This window comes from Anoplolepis gracilipes, chromosome 7 (genome assembly GCF_047496725.1).
Source record: "Anoplolepis gracilipes chromosome 7, ASM4749672v1, whole genome shotgun sequence".
In the NCBI taxonomy this organism is placed as follows: domain Eukaryota; kingdom Metazoa; phylum Arthropoda; class Insecta; order Hymenoptera; family Formicidae; genus Anoplolepis; species Anoplolepis gracilipes.
The window spans coordinates 532,392-550,635 of NC_132976.1; the positions used below are offsets into that span (position 1 = coordinate 532,392).

The following is an 18,244-nucleotide window of genomic DNA, read 5'->3' on the forward strand; positions in this document are numbered from 1 at the left end:
ATAATAATAATAATAATAATAATAATAATAATAATAATGATAATAATAAAAACAGTTGTAGGGCATTAGGGAAAGAGAAAGAAAGACATCGTTTTTTTCTTTGCATTCACCGTATATAGATCTTTTATTACGCCCAACTAAATATGTAAATACACTGATCTCTTTATCCACTTTGTTCCTTGTTTTTGCTTTTTCTCTTTTTCTCTACGGCCTCGTCAGCGCATTAGAGTTTCTCTCACTTGGAACAAATGCTGCTCTCCATATTCAAGATCATTGCGCTGTTCATTTTACGACACAGCCATTCCAGAATATCCGCGGCCTCACTCTCCACGTACCAGTCTACCATTGACGATGACGTCTCTTCTTCCTGCGCGTGTAATATTTAATGTCATTTTTAATCATGTGTTCAACGCATCGTCGATCGAATTTATATCTTAGAATATTAGCTTTGATAATAATTATTTCTGTTTTTATTATATTATTCTTATTTCTCTCAAAGTAAAGTTTAAAGAAAAATTTTTTCGTTATACGATTTGTCAATTTTAAATTATTTTTAGACCGAAAAATATCAATTTTATTTATAGAAATGAATTGCTTGTCACTACCGATCATTCTACTGATAATGCTTGAAAAATTGAGAAACTGATTAACGATTACGCTTTTAATGATTAATTTTTTTCGAGTCCATTTTGAATATTCTACTTTATAAGAGGCATGTTCGATATTTGATTTTATATCAAATCGTATAGTTGTCTCTTCTACAATTGTAATATTTTAGTAGTATAAATTAAATATACATATATGTGTCGCATCGGAGATACAAATTACCTCTGTTACGTGCAAAATGAGTTTATTTTTAGCGACAGTTGGCGGTGACAATAATTGATTGGTCTCCAAAGTCCATTTTACGTTCCACGATCCCCAAGCGTTTCCTTTCTCGATATAATGTATTCGCCTAAAAAAAAAGCATGCAGAATTAAGCCACATTCTTCTTACATTTCAAAGAATTAATATAAGAGTTTTATATTCTTAAAATCTTTCAACTGTTAAATTCACGAGCATTAATAAATGCTACAATTGCCAAACTTACTGCAAGGATATTAGTGTAATAGATTTTCCATCGTTATGAAGCGCAGCGTGTCCCCAATAAGAATCGTTCTGAACGCAATGGCCTTTACTTACAGCGTTCAATAAGTACCCTCCCTTCGCCTTGTGCGCCGAGAACAATTCCACCCCCTAAGATAAGGACATGGTTAACGATATAAAAGATAAATCACGCATAAAACACGATGGATGACACTCACGAAATGTGGATTAATATATCGTGGCAATCGGACTCTGGATACAAAACTATGTCCTACTTCTTGCGCTCTGAAATACGAAATTCGTATTTAAAATAAATATCTTGTAATGTGCGAACAAAAGGAAAATGACATTAATACCTTTTTATTATGTCCGGTATTACTTTCGAATGGGTTTTCAAGCAAGAGCTTTCCGTATTAAACAACACGGATATTTTTTTCCCCAATGTTTTGAAGAAATATCGTAGTTCTTCTCGATGAATGCCTGCCACATTTTTGATAAGATTTAGTGAACGCCCCGAGACAAAAAAAAATATAACAATGTTTGTGGATAAATTAATTATTACATGTGCAATTACGATCTCGATTTACATTGACTCTTGTTTATCTTACGACTAGCAACTATCTACTCACTATTTGTTGACGTGGTGATTAATCCGGAGGTCTCCAAATCGATTTCCGTAGCGAACGAATTGTCGATTAAAAACGCTAAAGGCGGTACATCTGGATTTTGATAATTTGTATCCTTCACCTGGAACGAAAAAACGAATGTATTACTTTCTCTGTATTTTCGCAATATATATACACCTCCCGCATAGTCAAGGAATATACTTTCGATTATATAAATATATGAAAATGAATAAGTAAAGGATAATTTAATTTTAATTAGACTTTTGCTTGAGACCGAAGTGAAAAGTTTAATCGTGTCCAAAATTAAAAAAAAAAAACAACCAATCACATATATTAAGCTTTTTATCATATTCGGAGATACTCTCTGATAATAAACATCATATATACAAATAATAAAACATGTTTAATTTTACAATTTTATATTTACTTTAAAATGAGGTGCCTGGCTGTTTAAAATCGAAACTTGCATACTGTCGGGCGTAGCGTATCCCAGCTCGCACGCCACTTCGTACGCCAGCCTCTCCGCAGCCTCGTCGCCGCATAATAGTAACTGTAAATGCACCACGCAATTAACACGTGCAATATAAAAAAACGTAGAAAAGGAGAATCTCCATTTTGTACGCTTACTGAATCTGGCTCGCAAAAGTTGCTCCCTGGCGATTTGAAGTTGTAGCCATACTGATTTCCCAAAACGGTAGTTAATCGCACCAATACGTGAAACTGTTCCATAATCTGCGCCACATAGGTTCGCAAGAGGCGCGAGAAAAATTGCTCCTTGTTGACGACGATGAAACTCCTTTGATAACTAGGCAACCTGAATAATGAGGACAAGAAGATGAATATTTGTCTCTATTGTATACTTTAGCAATTGCATTACAATTCAAATTACAATCGCTCACCTGAATTCAGCATCCCTCTCGAACGAGCCCTTTTCCGCGTAATCGAAGATGAATCGAAGAATATTGCGATAATCAAGCATGATGCTGAAATTACGTGCGTTAGATCCATCCGTATTTGCCAATAATTTTAAGCGCACCGTCATTGGAGAAATATATATTTGCTCTATTAAATCTCTTTTCTTGCCGTTCTGCAATTCATATGCAATAAATCAGTCGAAATCTCCGAGTGTTTGTGTATACGCATAAATTATTAGCTTGTGTCATACATTATTAATTTTGTGAAATGAGGGAACTCGCATATTCGACACGTCCCTCCTGAGTTTGGCGGCGATTGAGTGTTTGGTTTCCGGATTCTTGGGTACTAGATTGATCAAGGAGCAGAGAAAGGCCTCTTCCAAATTTAAATTAAATTCCCTGACGATGACACATATACCTCTAAAAGAATATTTGAAAATTAATATATGAGCTATACAAGTAATACCATTACATAATAATTACAGAGAGAAAGAGAGAGATAAATATATAATTAATATAATATAGTAAAATATATTATTAATATAGTTTATATAGTTAATTATGTATAATAATAATATATATATATATTAATTATATAATATTGCTATATTATATTAATATTATTACTTATACTATTATTATATTATTTATGTGCGTAAGCTGTACTTGTAAATGGTCTTTTTCAATTTGCGTTGCTTCAGATACGAGAATTCTAAACAATGTTTCAATCTGCGGCTTCCAGCGTAATTGACAAAAGTCTTTTGCAGGTTGGGATATAAAACTACCGGAAAGACAGCTTCGCTCAATTGATTATCGACCTGCAAGATAACGGACAAGAAAAGTTATTAAATTATCGCAAGTTATAATTATGAATACAATTAATACCTGTATCCTGTGAATGTATCCCTGCAGATAACAAAGCGTCCTAGATTCCCTGCGATGCAACCAGATACCTGGCGAATATGTTCTTCGTAGCTTGCCGAAGAATGGTTTGGTCATCTGCATTTTCGCCAAGTCGACCTACGAGATATTTAGAAAGTTACATGTTAAAGTCAGGCAGGTTCATTCATTTTTACTGTGCGATAAATCACGATCATTATTAATGATCTCTGCGATATAAACAAACTAAATGAAATATATACTTTATATCCAAATATTCTACACATTTAATTTTTATACAGGGTGTCTGAGACCATGCGTACACCCCTTTTATTTCGGGTTTTATTACAGGTGGTCTCAGACACCTTGTATATAATTATACTTAACTAGAAATATCATATTTGTATAATGAACGTTAATGCTATTAAGTTACATTTTATCAAATACGATTGAATAGAATCAAGAGCAAGGACGAAAGCAATATTCATAAACGTCTACAATGCAGTTCAAAAAGACAAATCATACATCAATGAAATTCTCCAATTGCGCCGCCTTTGCTGAATTTGTATACTTGTTTTCTAGCCAAGCGCTCAATTCCAACGATAGGCTTCTCCATCGCTTGCTAAAGTAGAGTTCCCAATGCGCGGCGGAATCAATCACACTCGCGTATAACAACTCCCGTCTGGTATTATAAAGATTGGATTCCTGTACGACCTGTGAGAGACAAAAAGTCAACCTCTGGTTTCTCACACAACTGGATTGACTTACATAAAATCGTTTCTACGTGATATTCACTTACAATGCTGACTCCGATAGCCGCGATCGACAAAAATATCTCTTTTTTGCTCGTCTCGGGATCAATGATGCTTCTCGCTTTCAGGTACACACTCTCGTGCTGCGTAAACAGCAATACGCGTTGCTCGCCTTCCATATAGCTCACCCAGTAAACCTCTGTTTCATCTTGCCGCGCGTCCTCCAACACTTGCGCCTTTGTATCGGAATCCACATTAGAAGAAGAATGAGCGATACTTGCGCTCGGATCCTCTGACCACGACGGCTTTGTGTTTGCTAATGATTTGGGAGCGACTTGGGAGGAATGAGACGCGCTGTCGCGCCGTTCGACGGTTACAAATGTTACCGTTTCGTGCCCACAGCCGTCCTACAAGCAAACGAAAAAATGTTAATGTCAAGTTATTAAATCCAATTAAAAATTAATTGAAATTAAATTGAAAAGATTAACCCCTATGAGTTTTGATTATTGTTGTAATATAGAGAATTGGGAATCTCTAAAATGGAAAATCTTGTAAAAAAACATGTAAGAAAATGAAGAAACATAATAGAGACTTTTACTACCGTTTCAAGTTGTGCTCTATAGCCGAACGCATTATTGTTGTAAACGTTCCAAATCAGTTCTCTGGTCTGAGTAGGATCATCCCAAGTGTATAGCAGACTTTGAAACGGTTTAAGCAGAGCGACTTGGCCCAAATCGATTTGATTCAGCTTCAAAAATAGTTTGTCGCAGAGATTATCCACTCGCACAGGTATGTCGTTGGCGATATATTTTCGAAATATTACGCGATACGGGGTATTCATGCCACCTTCGATCTCTACGCATAGCGCCGACTATAAATTAGAAAATCTTGGTATAAAATCTCTTCATGTGTCAAAAAGTAAATTATAAAATTGCAAGATCCATTCGACTGATCGTTACAACCGCGTGTCTTCGTCTTACGTACCCCGTTGTCCATTCTGAGCACAGTCTTGCCCACATATGTGATGTCGAAATGTTGCGAGACTAGCTGACTGTTTCTCCACTTTATTCTCATTTTCATGGACTCGGTGGCGGGCCAAAACGACATTTCTTGCCCGGGTAAAAGATCGTTCCAGAGATCGGCTTCTTCGTTCTCTTCCATGAATCTCAGGGCCTTTTTGGTTTTGTTGCAGATGAAGAAGTACGGTAGAAACGTTATGATTTTCGTGAAAATCGGTGATAAGCGGGAACTTTCTATCTCTGTTAAAATCTGATACTTTCGTCCGCGTTCGATATCTCGACATACGATCAACGACATCGACGTGATTCCGTCCAATCCAAATGGCATCGACCACTCGGACTGATGAGCCCTCAATTGCACCATGCTTTTTTTATTGTTCTTTTGAGAGAACACCATCAACTCCTCTTCCGGCATCTCATAAGTTATATGAGAATGGCAATCCTAAACGAACAACAGTAGTAATATAAATCGTAGTCTATTATTATAAAGGTTAAATTGTTTGACTCAATACCTGGATAAACAATGGCAAGCCAGACTTATTTATCATCCAATACTGCGACTGTATAACGATGTTCCAGCTGGAAATTTTGCCTAATTCTAAGCATAGCAAGAAGGGCTTCGTCAAATCCGACTCGTTATCTGTAGACATTAATATAAACTTTCGTTCTAGATTCATATTCAGTTTCACCGTGCCCATCCAAGACGTGCCCAAGTAGTTGTGTATCTATATATAAAAATTATTGAGCGGCGCGTATAATTAGACGATGCAAAGCAATATTTGTTACATTTGTATATAGTTAATTTTTTTTTTTAAATTCCACACACCTTAAAAATAAACTGCACATTACTGCTATGATTCAGAGAGTGCATGTTTATTTTTTCTCCGGGTTCGATTTTCACTTCGTAATTAATGCCAGGTATACTGACATCGATGACGAAGGGCAGCTGATTATTAAAAATTACAGGTGGCACGATATTTATCAAATAATTCGGCACTTGACAGCCCGAGGAACGAGTCGCTAACGGGACTTCCGTGCATATCGCCCTGACACAGAATACATTGCAGTTAATGTCGCCCTTCGCTTTGCAGCACACGTCTTTAAAGGCATTTGCTGTACCCCTCAAGTCTTTCCAATAAATTCCTTCCTCGCTAACTTGATATTTCCTACGCAAATAACATATTTATTATTGCGTTATATTTTATCCCGTTTCTTTTTCAAAAAGAAAAAAATCTTACAAATCAATCTGCAATTCCACTTACTCTAGATATGCAGGAAGAATGTGTATCGAACAATGATAAGCGATATATAGAGGAATATTATAAGTCGCATCAGGTTCGATGATTGCCATTCTTATATTGTGATCAAAGGGATTTGTAGCTTCACCGGTAACTGTTAAACCTAGTTTGTCCACCACCGCTTTCTTGTAATAAAGTCCAAGTGCGTATGACGTTTCGTTTCGAAACTAAAAAGATACCTTTCAATTAGTGAGAAAAACACGAACGGTGATGCGAAACGCGGATAAACAAATGGATTACATTACCTGCAACGGAGATCGCACGCAAACCGTACGATGTAGGTAACTGTTTATCGTCGCCTCTACAACCAGGCAATAACGGACGTCGTGTCTCACAGGACGAAGCGATACGAGACTACGTGTCTCCTTCTTAGGACAATACACCAACACATCCTCGAAACCTGAGTTGAGAGTAAAATAAATCGATTATTCACGTATTTATGATATTTTTCATATAACGAAGTGAGTAAAAATTACCTTCAAAAATGATACGAAGAAGCTCGTCAGTTACAGATTTGTAAATTTGGACCGGTGAAGCGATGGGAAAAGCCTTACATTCCGACACGATTACAGCGGTCTCTTTACCAACCCATCTAGGACTTGTAAGATCCATCTGGGTTTCATTTTCCGGACTGCTGGGCACGCTGGTCGGCGAGTTCCCGTCGTGTGCGAAATTATGCGCGGCTAGAACACGGGTAACACTGTTTCCGTCTGTTTCTTGTTCTTGAAGAAGCAGTTCCACTCGACTCGCATGACCTATGTCGTTCAGTACAGTCAATTCTCGTGTGTTGGCTGGTACGAATGGGATTCCACCCTTGACTCGTGCAAACGCGCTCGACATCGCATTCCAGGTCGCGAGCATATTTTCCGTTATGGTGATATTGATTTTATCCTCTGAATATAAAATAATATGCGGCGCAAAGAGATTCGTTTTTACTGGCGCCCGTGGCGTGGCGGAATTAACTGCAAAATTAAAGCGTTTAATTTTATTTTAACATAAGCAACTAACAATAAAATTCGATACATGTGTAAGGTTTTAAATTTACACATACAAGATTCACAGTTACACTCTAGCGTTAATTCCAATTCCTCATCCTCATTTGCACTCGAATCGTCGGAATCACTTTCTTCTTCGTCGTCGCTATTGTTATTAAATAGGTAATTGGAAATCTTTGTTAATTTCGTATCATTCTCGTCATCGTCCGTATCAGACTCATCTTCATATGTGATATAAGTTTCAGGCTCTGTTTTATTTAAAAAATGAGTAAAGTATGTACTAATTTACTAATAAATAATCAATTCCTAAGTGTTACGTAACAATTGTATAAATAATTTCACCTTTTCTCGTAGATGACGAGACCACATCAGTATCGGGTCCGATAAATATCATATCGGTAACATCCTCTTCATTATACTTTATATCTTTCTTTTTTCCTTTCATCGAATCTTGTTTTATGCGATGGCAAGAATCTGTCCAATGGGAATCGATCATATTTGCTTCACCTCGATACGTCTGAAAAAAATTAAATTATGAGCAATATATGTACAAAACACTATATTATATCAATAGATAACTAGAAAATAATTTTTACAACCTTGATAATAAATTCCCACGGTTTATAGTTTACATCGTCCTTTGTGCAAAGTTCCACAAATGGTTCCCAATTCTGATAAGCTCTATTGTAACAAAATGCCTGAAGCTTTACATTAGATTCGAGGTGGAAATTGTTGTGCCAATCGTCGACGGTAGCGGTAACGACAGTTTCCATTTTCATTACTGGAAATCTTCCTACGGAATATTCCATTTCCAACAATAAACATATTAGCACGGGTTTCAAATTGAATATTACATGATCGTGGTGGTGATGATACAACACCGAGTCACCTGATACAATAAAAATGCAAATTATTTAAATAAATATAATAATAAAATTGAAATAAAACTATGTTGTATCGCAAGATATTTACTTTCATCGGTTTTTTTATACGGTATACTAGAAACTTTTTTCGGTGCCCAGAGATTGTTATGCAAGTTGACGTTTTGATTGCTATCGTCATCCATTTTCGAGGTAATGCTGCTCAAAAAAGTCGACGCTTCATTCAATATCTAAATAAATCAATCACAGTTTACAGATACCAGATCACATATTTTATATATCGGAGATTCGGATCATGATTTTTTTTTACTTACATCGAAAAATGTATGAATCACTTCCGCTGATAGATGTACATCAACATTATTTATAGCAACGGTGATTTCTTCATTACCGTTCGACAATTCTTTTTTCTTAGAAATTTCTACGTCGCATGGATGTAACAACCAATACGGGGATTCATAATTTCCCCGACCTTTGGTCTTGGCATTGACATTGGTCAGAGTGCAGACTATTGAATAGGAACAATCGTGTCTGCTGCTTTCGATGAACACTTCTGTCTGCATTCGAATCACATGCGTATTACTTTTCTCCAAGTTACCGAATAGAAAAATATCCGGCTTTTGTATTCTAATTGATATAGAAGTACCTAAACAAAAGTAGAATCGTTTTATTTTCTATATGCAAAGTTTTCTATATGCGAGAAATGTCACATAGATATATATTACTATTGAGAACGAGAGAAAGAATCATCCTTGTACGCATGCATATATAAATAAACTACCTGGTTGCTCCTTAAAATATTGGGAGCGACTTATTTTGTCAGTTTCTGCATTTATAGCATTCCGGTTCTTGATTTAAATCAGATTGATGGAATTAATTCGGTTCAATGAATATATTTTAAAGAAGATGTACAATTTTTGAGAAAGACTTGAGAAAATTAATAGAAAAATATTCTTAATGAGCTCTACTGTCTAAATTAATTATACATTTACCATTTGGTTATTATTATCGTATCCGTGATTGATGATTCCCTTCTCTATCTGCTCGCTGGGTAAGGAATCTAAAAAGTATCGTCCCAAGTGCATCAAGAAAGGTACAGACAAATTAATTCGCACATCCTGAATAAGAACGTCGAAACATTTTTCCTTCGCTTGAGTACGACTGTAAGTGACATCAACTATAGGAGACATCGACACAGAAATACAAGATTCTAAGTTCTTCTCCAAGGATATTGCCGGCGATTGTATTATCCTGAAATCATAAAACGAGATTAATAAAAGATCAAGAAGAGCCAACAAAGTCTTTTTTATTCTCGAACAACAATCGATACAAACTTTTTTTCAACGACCGAGTCCTTGCGATTGTCTTGCAATAAGCAACTTTGCAAAGACAGTTTCATTTTCACACTCTTGTCGCTATAAAAGTCCCAGGTGTTTATAGTTTCTCCAAAACTCAACTTGCACAAACCATGATTCAAGTCGCGCACAGGGGAACTTAACACCTGCAACATGATATACAATCAAAATTATACAAGTAGAATTATATAAGATAATAGTAGTAATTATATAAGAAGTAAACAAAAGGCTTAAGGTCCACAAATAATTAAAGAATAAGTAATAAAAAATAATTATTTTTAAAACGTGCCTCTACCTAATGCTAATACAATATAATATATATATATATATATATATATATATATATATATATATATATATATGCCAAAGATTAAAAAAAGTAAATTATAAAAATAATTATAAAAAAATTAATTTATGTTTATCATATGTATCGAGTAATATAATATAAGTTATCATCTTTTAAATTACTTAATTAGTTATTTTATAAATATATAATTTTTAATTTTTTGCTTTTCGTTTATTTTTCTTGTCTGGTCTTTTTTTTTATTATATAAATAAATGTAATTTGAATAGCGAGCAGTGTACGTATAATTCTGTGATATGTAAAATGTAGCATTTCTAGGTATCTATTGCATTGTATATCATTAAAGTAAAGAAATGTATTTTTATCAGTTTTATAAACAGTTATGTAAAACGTTAAAACGTTAACAAATCTAATATAATTTTATCAAAGACGTATAACTAAAATTCTGTTGTTTATTCCCACTAATAAATACTATTTCTAAAATAATACATCAATTTTATTATTTTAAAGTTCTTTGATTTATATATATATATATGTGTGTGATTTTTTCATCAATTAAATCAACTTCCCCTTTTTCATAAAAAAATTCCTCTTTTCTTCTATAATAAAAAAAAAATAGCGAGTACGAGCTCTGTTAATTTGATATTAATATCTACCTCTTCAGTATCCATGAACAAATTCAATTGCAATCCCTCCAAAGTAAGTTTTATGTTGACTTCGCATAACGTTGTTTCATTATGAGTTAAAAAATCTTCCAGCTTTTGTACCATAATGTCATCGTCGTGTTTGACATTCTTTCGAGAACTTTGCGAAATTCGATCCTCGTTCTCACTGACCTTTTTAAACAACGGTATTTTGGAAATATTATCTTGCCACACCGATATGAGGGACTTGAGATCGCGCTGACTCAAATTTATATTTATAATATCAATTGCTCCTTGCACGTTGAATAAACCGTACGTTTGAAATTCCATAATACTACGATATTCCGTTTTTCTCTTGATATCAAACTGAATTTGTATAGGTTCGATAATAGGTTCCTGAAATCATTTCCATATGATATATGTATTTCTTTTTTAGCAAATACACTGCTGTAACAAATTTAATTAGAATGTTTAATCTAATTGTAAGTTTACCTGTACTTCCAAATCTCGCGCCAGGGTCATAATTGCCCTAGATATAGTCATTGATTTCAATTTTACCAAAATATTGTCGATTATTAATTGTCTATTATCATTAGCGATCGCTTTCATCGATTGTATCGACTGTCCGCTATTTTTGAAAAAGTTTTCAACAGATAATACGCCTGGAAATAAATTCTATAAAAAAAACCGCTTCAACGCTTTTATATAACTGTCTCTCGAATGCAATTTTATACCCGTATCAAAAACCAAGAGACTCGGGGCATCCTTCTTCTGTGGTAGCAGAAAAGTAGGTCCTTGTATATCGATGAAAATGTGTAATTTTGTTGCGCTCCTCTTGAACAGTTCGATCCCTCCGACAAACTTATTTTTCAAATAATGTAAAAAGCGAGTGTAGTACGTGAATGCGAACGGCCTCACAAAATTCTACACAAAAACAGTTAAAGTGTAAATATCAATAATATAATAATAAAATGTAAACGCGAAACAAGCAAACGTACCCGTAAATCGTACAGTATTTTAGAAATGATCACACAATTTATTCTTCCGATGGAAAGTTTGAAGGTGCCGTCTGACATCACATCATCCTGATTATTATCGATATCCGAACATTTATATAATCTTGGTGTATGTCTTACATATTTCAAATCAAATACCTTATCCTCATCGGTCGTCAAAATCTTTAAATAAAAAAAATATATATATATATATATATATATATATATATAATCTAAAAAAATGTGTGTGTGTGTGCACGCACGCACGCAATTTAAAAAATATATATATGTTATTCAGAGAGATTACTTTTGAATAAAGCGTGTCGTCGTTCAAATCTTCGGCAAGTATACTGCTGAGATGGGCACGCAACACCATTCTTTCATTCGCATTGTAGATGCAATCGTTTTCTAAGCCCGAAATTTTAATTTCCATTAAATCTATATCCTTGTCGCAGAATCGTAGTACTAGAGAGCTAAGTCTTGTTGAATAATTCAGTTTAATTGCACCTGTAAAAAAAATGTGTGTTGCAAAATGTGAATTAATCAAGATACTTCCTTTCTGTATTCAAAAATATATATTTTGTACTCGAGAAGAATATATTTATACCTGGTGGAATGGGTGGATCTACATTCTTTTCTTCCCGTTTTATAATATTATTGCACATCTTTTCAGCATACTTGATTAAGAGTGTGCCATCACATATACTGAAAGGAATAAATCAATCAATTAGTGTTTCTATGAATATCTAACAAGACAATTTTATTTATTTTTTATTTTTTATTTTTTTTTTTGCGTGTCTTACTTACGTTTGAAATTTATGCCAGTAATCTTTTATTTTCAGTAACGCGGATCTATGAAGATTTATATTAATGTTCAACAGATTTATAACCAGTGAGCGTTCGATATTTTTAAAGTGCGACTTGAAATCGGGGCAATTTGATTTAACCTTCAACAGATAATTACAGAGATGATTAATTGACGTTTACAAATCGGAGGGCATATTGTATCTTTGTGCAAAGATTACCTTACGATACGATACAACAAGAACTTCATAAGTCTCGTCGGTGGATATCAATTCCAGATATGATCCGGTAACGCCAGCGTTTGTCTTATCGACTAGAAGAATCGATCCAATGCCAAATTGAACAGCAACACCGTATTCCATCATAGCTGTTTCATAGTACAAGGTATGCAATCTCAGATTCAGATAAGGCTGTTCTCGGCTATCCACAGTGTGTTCAAGATTTATGGAGAACTAAATTTCAAAATCCAAATATATACCAATGATATATTTATTTAATAAGCTGTGCAAAAATATCCTTGATAAGACTGTACTTGCCTCGCTTATAGCAAACCGAAGTAACAAATTAATGTGATTACATGGAGATACATTATCTTCAAATCCAGATAAATTAATCGTTTTAGATAATAGCTCCAAGTCTTCTTCGCTAACTTCCGAAGAGACAACACTCCTAATGAGAAATTAAAATTATTTATTCTTAATATTATCATTTTAAGTAATGAGAAAGTATATATTTTTACTTACTAATATATTATCTTATTACCTGTCGAGTTTTGGTACATTATTGGTAACAACTTCCTTGATAACAGGTTTAAAACCATTGTGCATCATTATAACGGATGGCAAGCACACACCAGATTGTACTTTCATCAATTCTTTCGCTGAAGTGAAAGCGATTCTCGATTTTTGTTCGAGAGTAGAATTTTTAAAGGTAGCTTTATATTTTTCAATATTATTTTCATACAGCACTAACAACTTATTCAAAAAATGCGCCATCAATTGCAATTTATTTTCCGACAAATTAAACTTTACGTTTGAAATATGTACATTGAGTTTTGTCCTGTGAAAAGTTACATTTATTATTATATTGAAAAGAAGAATAAACAAGAGGAACAGCAATAATTTCTTACCGTGGTAATTGACGATATTCCGGTCTAATACTGTACGAGAGTGTTGCATTCGCTTGTAGCTTAGGTAACAAATGATACTCCGAATCGCTCCGTTTCCTTGCTGAACGCCAATCGTCGCCTGAATGACAAAATAAAATCTGCGCCCCGGAAAACACCATATTAAGTCTGTCGTAGAGTAATTCTTCCAATTCCATGAGAGTGGCATCTTCCAGTTGTAAATTCGTTGCTTGAAGTTCATTGGTCAATGTCACATTACCAAAATCCAAGACAAGTATATGTCCTCCTCTAAAAAAGAAAAAATGTAAATGAAAACGTGTAATATTTTTCATACACTTTTTTTTTCATAATCCTACATAGTAAATCATACATAGTAAACGTACTTTTGAATCGATCCATGTTCGGGAAATATAATATATGGACTTTTGACATCTATTTTAAAGCTAATTCTCAATGTTTGTGATACGATGTCGTCCACAAAGTTAAAATACTTTCTTTTGGTATAATCCCACAATCTGTATATTCCGAGAATCGTGCCATAGATGTAGGTGGTGTTGAATTTGAAAAAGTTTATAATCTCCACCATGGCAAACTGAATGCGAATAAAAAATAACAAATATATAAGAGATTTACGAAATTGCGATCAAAATTGGATATAAAAGCCCTATTACATGATGATAAGTCACTTCGATAGCTTCCAGCTTTATGGACACTTCAAAAATGGGATCCATATTTAGTCCATTCTTCTCAAAATCTATAGCCAAGAAGTAGGTGGAGACATTACCTGTCAGACGCGTACAATACTTGCAATTAGTATTTGTAACAATCTATTAATTGCTTAGAGATAAATAGATAGATAAATAGGCACGTTACCTGTCAATACATTATCAACTGTAATCAAGGGAACTAAATCACCGTCGGTTGATATAGCTTCGACGACAAAACTTTCAGCACGAGCAGATATTTTGAAAGCTAATAATGTAGGCCGCGCCTCGATACTTGTCAAGAATTGTGCGACAGTTACAATCAACATTTCTTTACCTTTGCTCAAGAGAGTAAGACAACAATTTGCCAAAGTGAAGTTTAATTTGTAATCTACAAACATACAAAGAGATTCTTTTTAGATTAATAAAATAAAAATTCTTGTCAAATATTTGCTACTTGTAATAATTTCTGTAATTCTTCAAAATATTGTACTACACATAAAAAAAGTATTAATAGGAGTAATTAATTAATAATCTTAACGTTGAAAAAAATATTTATTGCACTCACCGATTTGCTTTAACGTTTTTTCCAATTTTATCTGTGAGCCGGATGAATTATCCTTTATATCTATCGAGTTTTGACTTTCTTCTTTGTTGCATTGACCCATTATACTTTGGTCATTATTTGATATTTCGACATTGATATCTTTTGATGAACTTGTTGTGGTTTGGCACTCGCGCTCGATATCCTTATTTTTCAATTCTTGTTTAGCATGTTCTCTTGCGATCACTATGTTTAATATTGTCAGATTGTCCTCGTACTTTTGCAGATCCAGCTTCAGTTCTGTGTCGTTCGGTCGTTGCAAACTTTGAATACACACCTCTTTATAATTTCTGTAGTTTTTCCTATGTTTGGCTATATGCGACCAAGTGTATGGTTTAATGTAATAATTCAAAATAGAATTATATGCGTATCTCCACCAAGATGCTGGCTCCTCATACACGCTTTTCTCAGGCCGATATTTAGCATGCGGTCTGTAGATGTTACCATAAAACTATTAATTTTCAACCATCAATTTTATCCAAAAGAGAGAGAGAGAGAGAGAGAGAGAGAGAGAGAGAGAGAGAGAGAGAGAGAGAAAGTTTATTAAAAATGCATAATTATATATTAAAATAAATAAAAGAATCTTTGTAAATTTTATTACCTGTTGACGGTCGCTCGTAACAAAGAATCTTGAATATGGCAAAATGTAGCATATTGCGTTTCAGATAGTTGCATCGCCACATCCTGGAGGACGATATCGACCAGCATACGAGAAGCTTGCGTTTCCGTACCCTTGTGTATGATGATTTTAATCTTGGCTGTGAAAGGCTTCAACACTTTTCGACAAAACGAATATCATTAAAATAAAAAAACAATATTATTATTATTATTATAACAAACAAGTAATATCTCAAACGTACAAAACTGAAATTCCTTGTTCTTCATTCCGAATGTTTGCAGGGATCTCTGCATCGCGTTTTTCCATGCGAGAAGATTGGGCATGTCCCAATTACCCTGAACATTTATACAGGACTCTGTGTCGTGGTCCAGATACACACTGAGCGATTCCGCGCGTATAAGCTGATACACTGTTTGCGAATTCGTAGCGCACACTCCTGGCTTCCATTTACTGAAATTCATCATTTCTATTAACAACATGGGACATGAATAATGGAGGAAACATGACAATATATGTTATCAAGTTACTTCTTACTTGTTGGTAGTCGTAATTGATATACTTTGTATACATATACCACAGGCACAGAGAAAGTTACGCAATATTTTCTCTTCGTATCTAATATGTACATTATTTATAGTAATCTGAAAGTTTTTCGTGACCGATGCTAATAGACTATCAAATAACTGAGGAGGTAGACCTATGAAGAAAAAGAAACCTAAATTATACACTGATAAAATCTTAAAATCAAGAAAAACATTTAATGTTATTAACAGTTGAAAAACTTTAACAAACTTGTCAATCAAGCATACAGATATTCTCTAGCAGAAATCAAATTAATTCGATAAGATAATTTATTAATAAATAATAATATCTTGATAAAAATATTCATCACCTGCTTTAAATAATTCATCTTCCTTGAGATCCTCAAGGATTTTCTTTTTTTCTGCTCTTATCAAACGTTTCTGTATCTCTGGATCGTACGGACCGGATAGTGCAGGTACTGCTACTGCATATATGTCCTAAAGAAAATAAAAATAATAGTACATAATTTTATATAAATTTCAATATAAATATTGCAACATAATCATGTGCATATATAAATTGCTCGATACCTCTATGCATATGACAATTGGTTGCGAAAAGAGTCCGGACCATGGTATTTTCAAAATAATTTTTCCAATCAAGCCAATCTCTATTCTAATCGGTAATCCCAGTTGATACTGAAAATATAAAAATACAAAAAGAAAAAATATATATATATATATATATATACTTGATGTAATTTTATTTTAAATAATTTCAGGCTCATTTGGATTAAACCTGGATCAATTTAATCAACGATACATTGAATCAATAGAATTTTCCTTCCAGGAAAATTGTCAATCATCAAATTTATCATTCCTAAGCAAATCTTTCTTCTGACATGTCAAAAATTAATTATTTATCCTCATAAACAAACAAAACAGTGCAAGTTTCACTGATAAATTAATCCTGGGGTTTAGTCCTGAACCTATTTTTTTTATTTACTTAAATTCTTGGAAAAATCGTACCAGAGCTTCCGGTTTTAACTTGAGGTCGGTGAGACACGTATCCCCGGAGAAAATACCGACGTTGAACTGCTCCGTGTCCAGGTCCTCTACGTACCTGCCCAGCAGGCGGTTCAAAAATGCCGCTATAGCCCCCTCGAACATCGTAGCCGGAATGTCGGTACCCGGTGCTCGTTTAGCGTCCGTGTATCTCGCGAGAACGAAATCAGCTGGAGCCAACCTGGCGCCCGGTCGTCACCATCGTCATAACCTCAAGATTCTTGCAATTCGGAAAATAAGTCAGTCATGCGCGTGCGATGTCCCCGCAATCCTTATCGATCTCGAATTTCATCTCGTCTCTCGTCTCGTGTCTCGTGTGTTGCAACTTCCAGTGCAACCCTCGCAGAGCGAATTTCCATTTCTGCACTTTCTGTATTTAGAGTAAAATTTATGCTCGCAGGCTTTTGTAGAAAGAAGAAAAGAGAAACGAAAGAGCGATAAAAAGTATCATTAAAACGAGTAAACATGTAAGATTCTTTTTTTTTTTTTTTTTTTTTTTTTTTTGCCATTTTGCACTTTTTACACTCGGATAAAGATGACGCAAGTTGGACCATGACGTCAAAAGCGGAAGGTCCGCGGGAACGATGGATTTGTTACATTTCACATTATATCATTTATCTGTAACCTACATATAATAAATAATTATAAATAAAGATATCTGTTGCATAAAAATGATTTCGTTAATTTTGACAACTAATTTTACACTATTCTGTAAAGTATAGATGATAGAAAAAAATATGACAAAATATTTAAATGTCAACAAGTTTGACATATGCCCCTATCAGCACACGTGTTCAAAATATATTTATGAGATCCACAAGATATTAAAATATGTTTTAACATTTTATGGATCTCTCAACACCTTTTAAACATGTGTGATGTTGGGGACATTGCGACTAGTCTTCTAATTACTTTTATTTAATAAATAATTTCAAAATTAGAATTAAATCTACAGATTACGATAAATTTGATTTTTCGATTATTAAGATGCAGATAATTGTCCGAAATGTATTGTAGCCTCATATATATTTATCTAAATATAAGATAACATGT

The 18,244-nt window shown here is 34.0% G+C and overlaps 1 protein-coding gene across 1 annotated transcript; it reads right to left on the reverse strand.

Annotated features, from left to right (window-relative positions):
• Positions 1 to 11: 11 nt before the first annotated feature.
• Positions 12 to 17,796, reverse strand: LOC140667988 (intermembrane lipid transfer protein VPS13A). Its single transcript, XM_072896470.1, has 50 exons — positions 17,156 to 17,796; positions 16,718 to 16,825; positions 16,498 to 16,624; positions 16,140 to 16,302; positions 15,847 to 16,055; positions 15,588 to 15,762; positions 14,951 to 15,417; positions 14,552 to 14,773; positions 14,350 to 14,462; positions 14,062 to 14,270; positions 13,682 to 13,966; positions 13,315 to 13,611; positions 13,089 to 13,221; positions 12,774 to 13,004; positions 12,556 to 12,695; positions 12,356 to 12,453; positions 12,056 to 12,255; positions 11,752 to 11,931; positions 11,488 to 11,677; positions 11,246 to 11,415; positions 10,766 to 11,149; positions 9,785 to 9,951; positions 9,443 to 9,701; positions 9,232 to 9,298; positions 8,765 to 9,096; positions 8,542 to 8,680; positions 8,169 to 8,458; positions 7,912 to 8,086; positions 7,626 to 7,817; positions 7,051 to 7,536; positions 6,820 to 6,974; positions 6,539 to 6,741; positions 6,103 to 6,442; positions 5,789 to 6,001; positions 5,242 to 5,718; positions 4,859 to 5,128; positions 4,305 to 4,664; positions 4,031 to 4,219; positions 3,512 to 3,646; positions 3,293 to 3,444; positions 2,878 to 3,046; positions 2,612 to 2,799; positions 2,340 to 2,526; positions 2,140 to 2,262; positions 1,716 to 1,833; positions 1,443 to 1,566; positions 1,305 to 1,371; positions 1,091 to 1,236; positions 829 to 955; positions 12 to 367 (listed from the first exon to the last, which is right to left on the reverse strand). Exons 1-50 carry the CDS (start codon positions 17,294 to 17,296, stop codon positions 236 to 238), a joined length of 10,224 nt encoding a protein of 3,407 aa, XP_072752571.1. The 5' UTR covers positions 17,297 to 17,796; the 3' UTR covers positions 12 to 235.
• Positions 17,797 to 18,244: the final 448 nt, after the last annotated feature.

Coding starts and splice junctions, on each gene's coding strand:
- LOC140667988 (XM_072896470.1), bottom strand. CDS start 17,296: ATGTTCGAGGGGGCTATAGCGGCATTTTTGAACCGCCTGCTGGGCAGG. Junction 13,612..13,681: donor GAATATCGTCAATTACCACG/GTAAGAAATTAT, acceptor AACTTTTCACAG/GACAAAACTCAATGTACATA. Junction 5,129..5,241: donor TGCTCAGAATGGACAACGGG/GTACGTAAGACG, acceptor TCTAATTTATAG/TCGGCGCTATGCGTAGAGAT.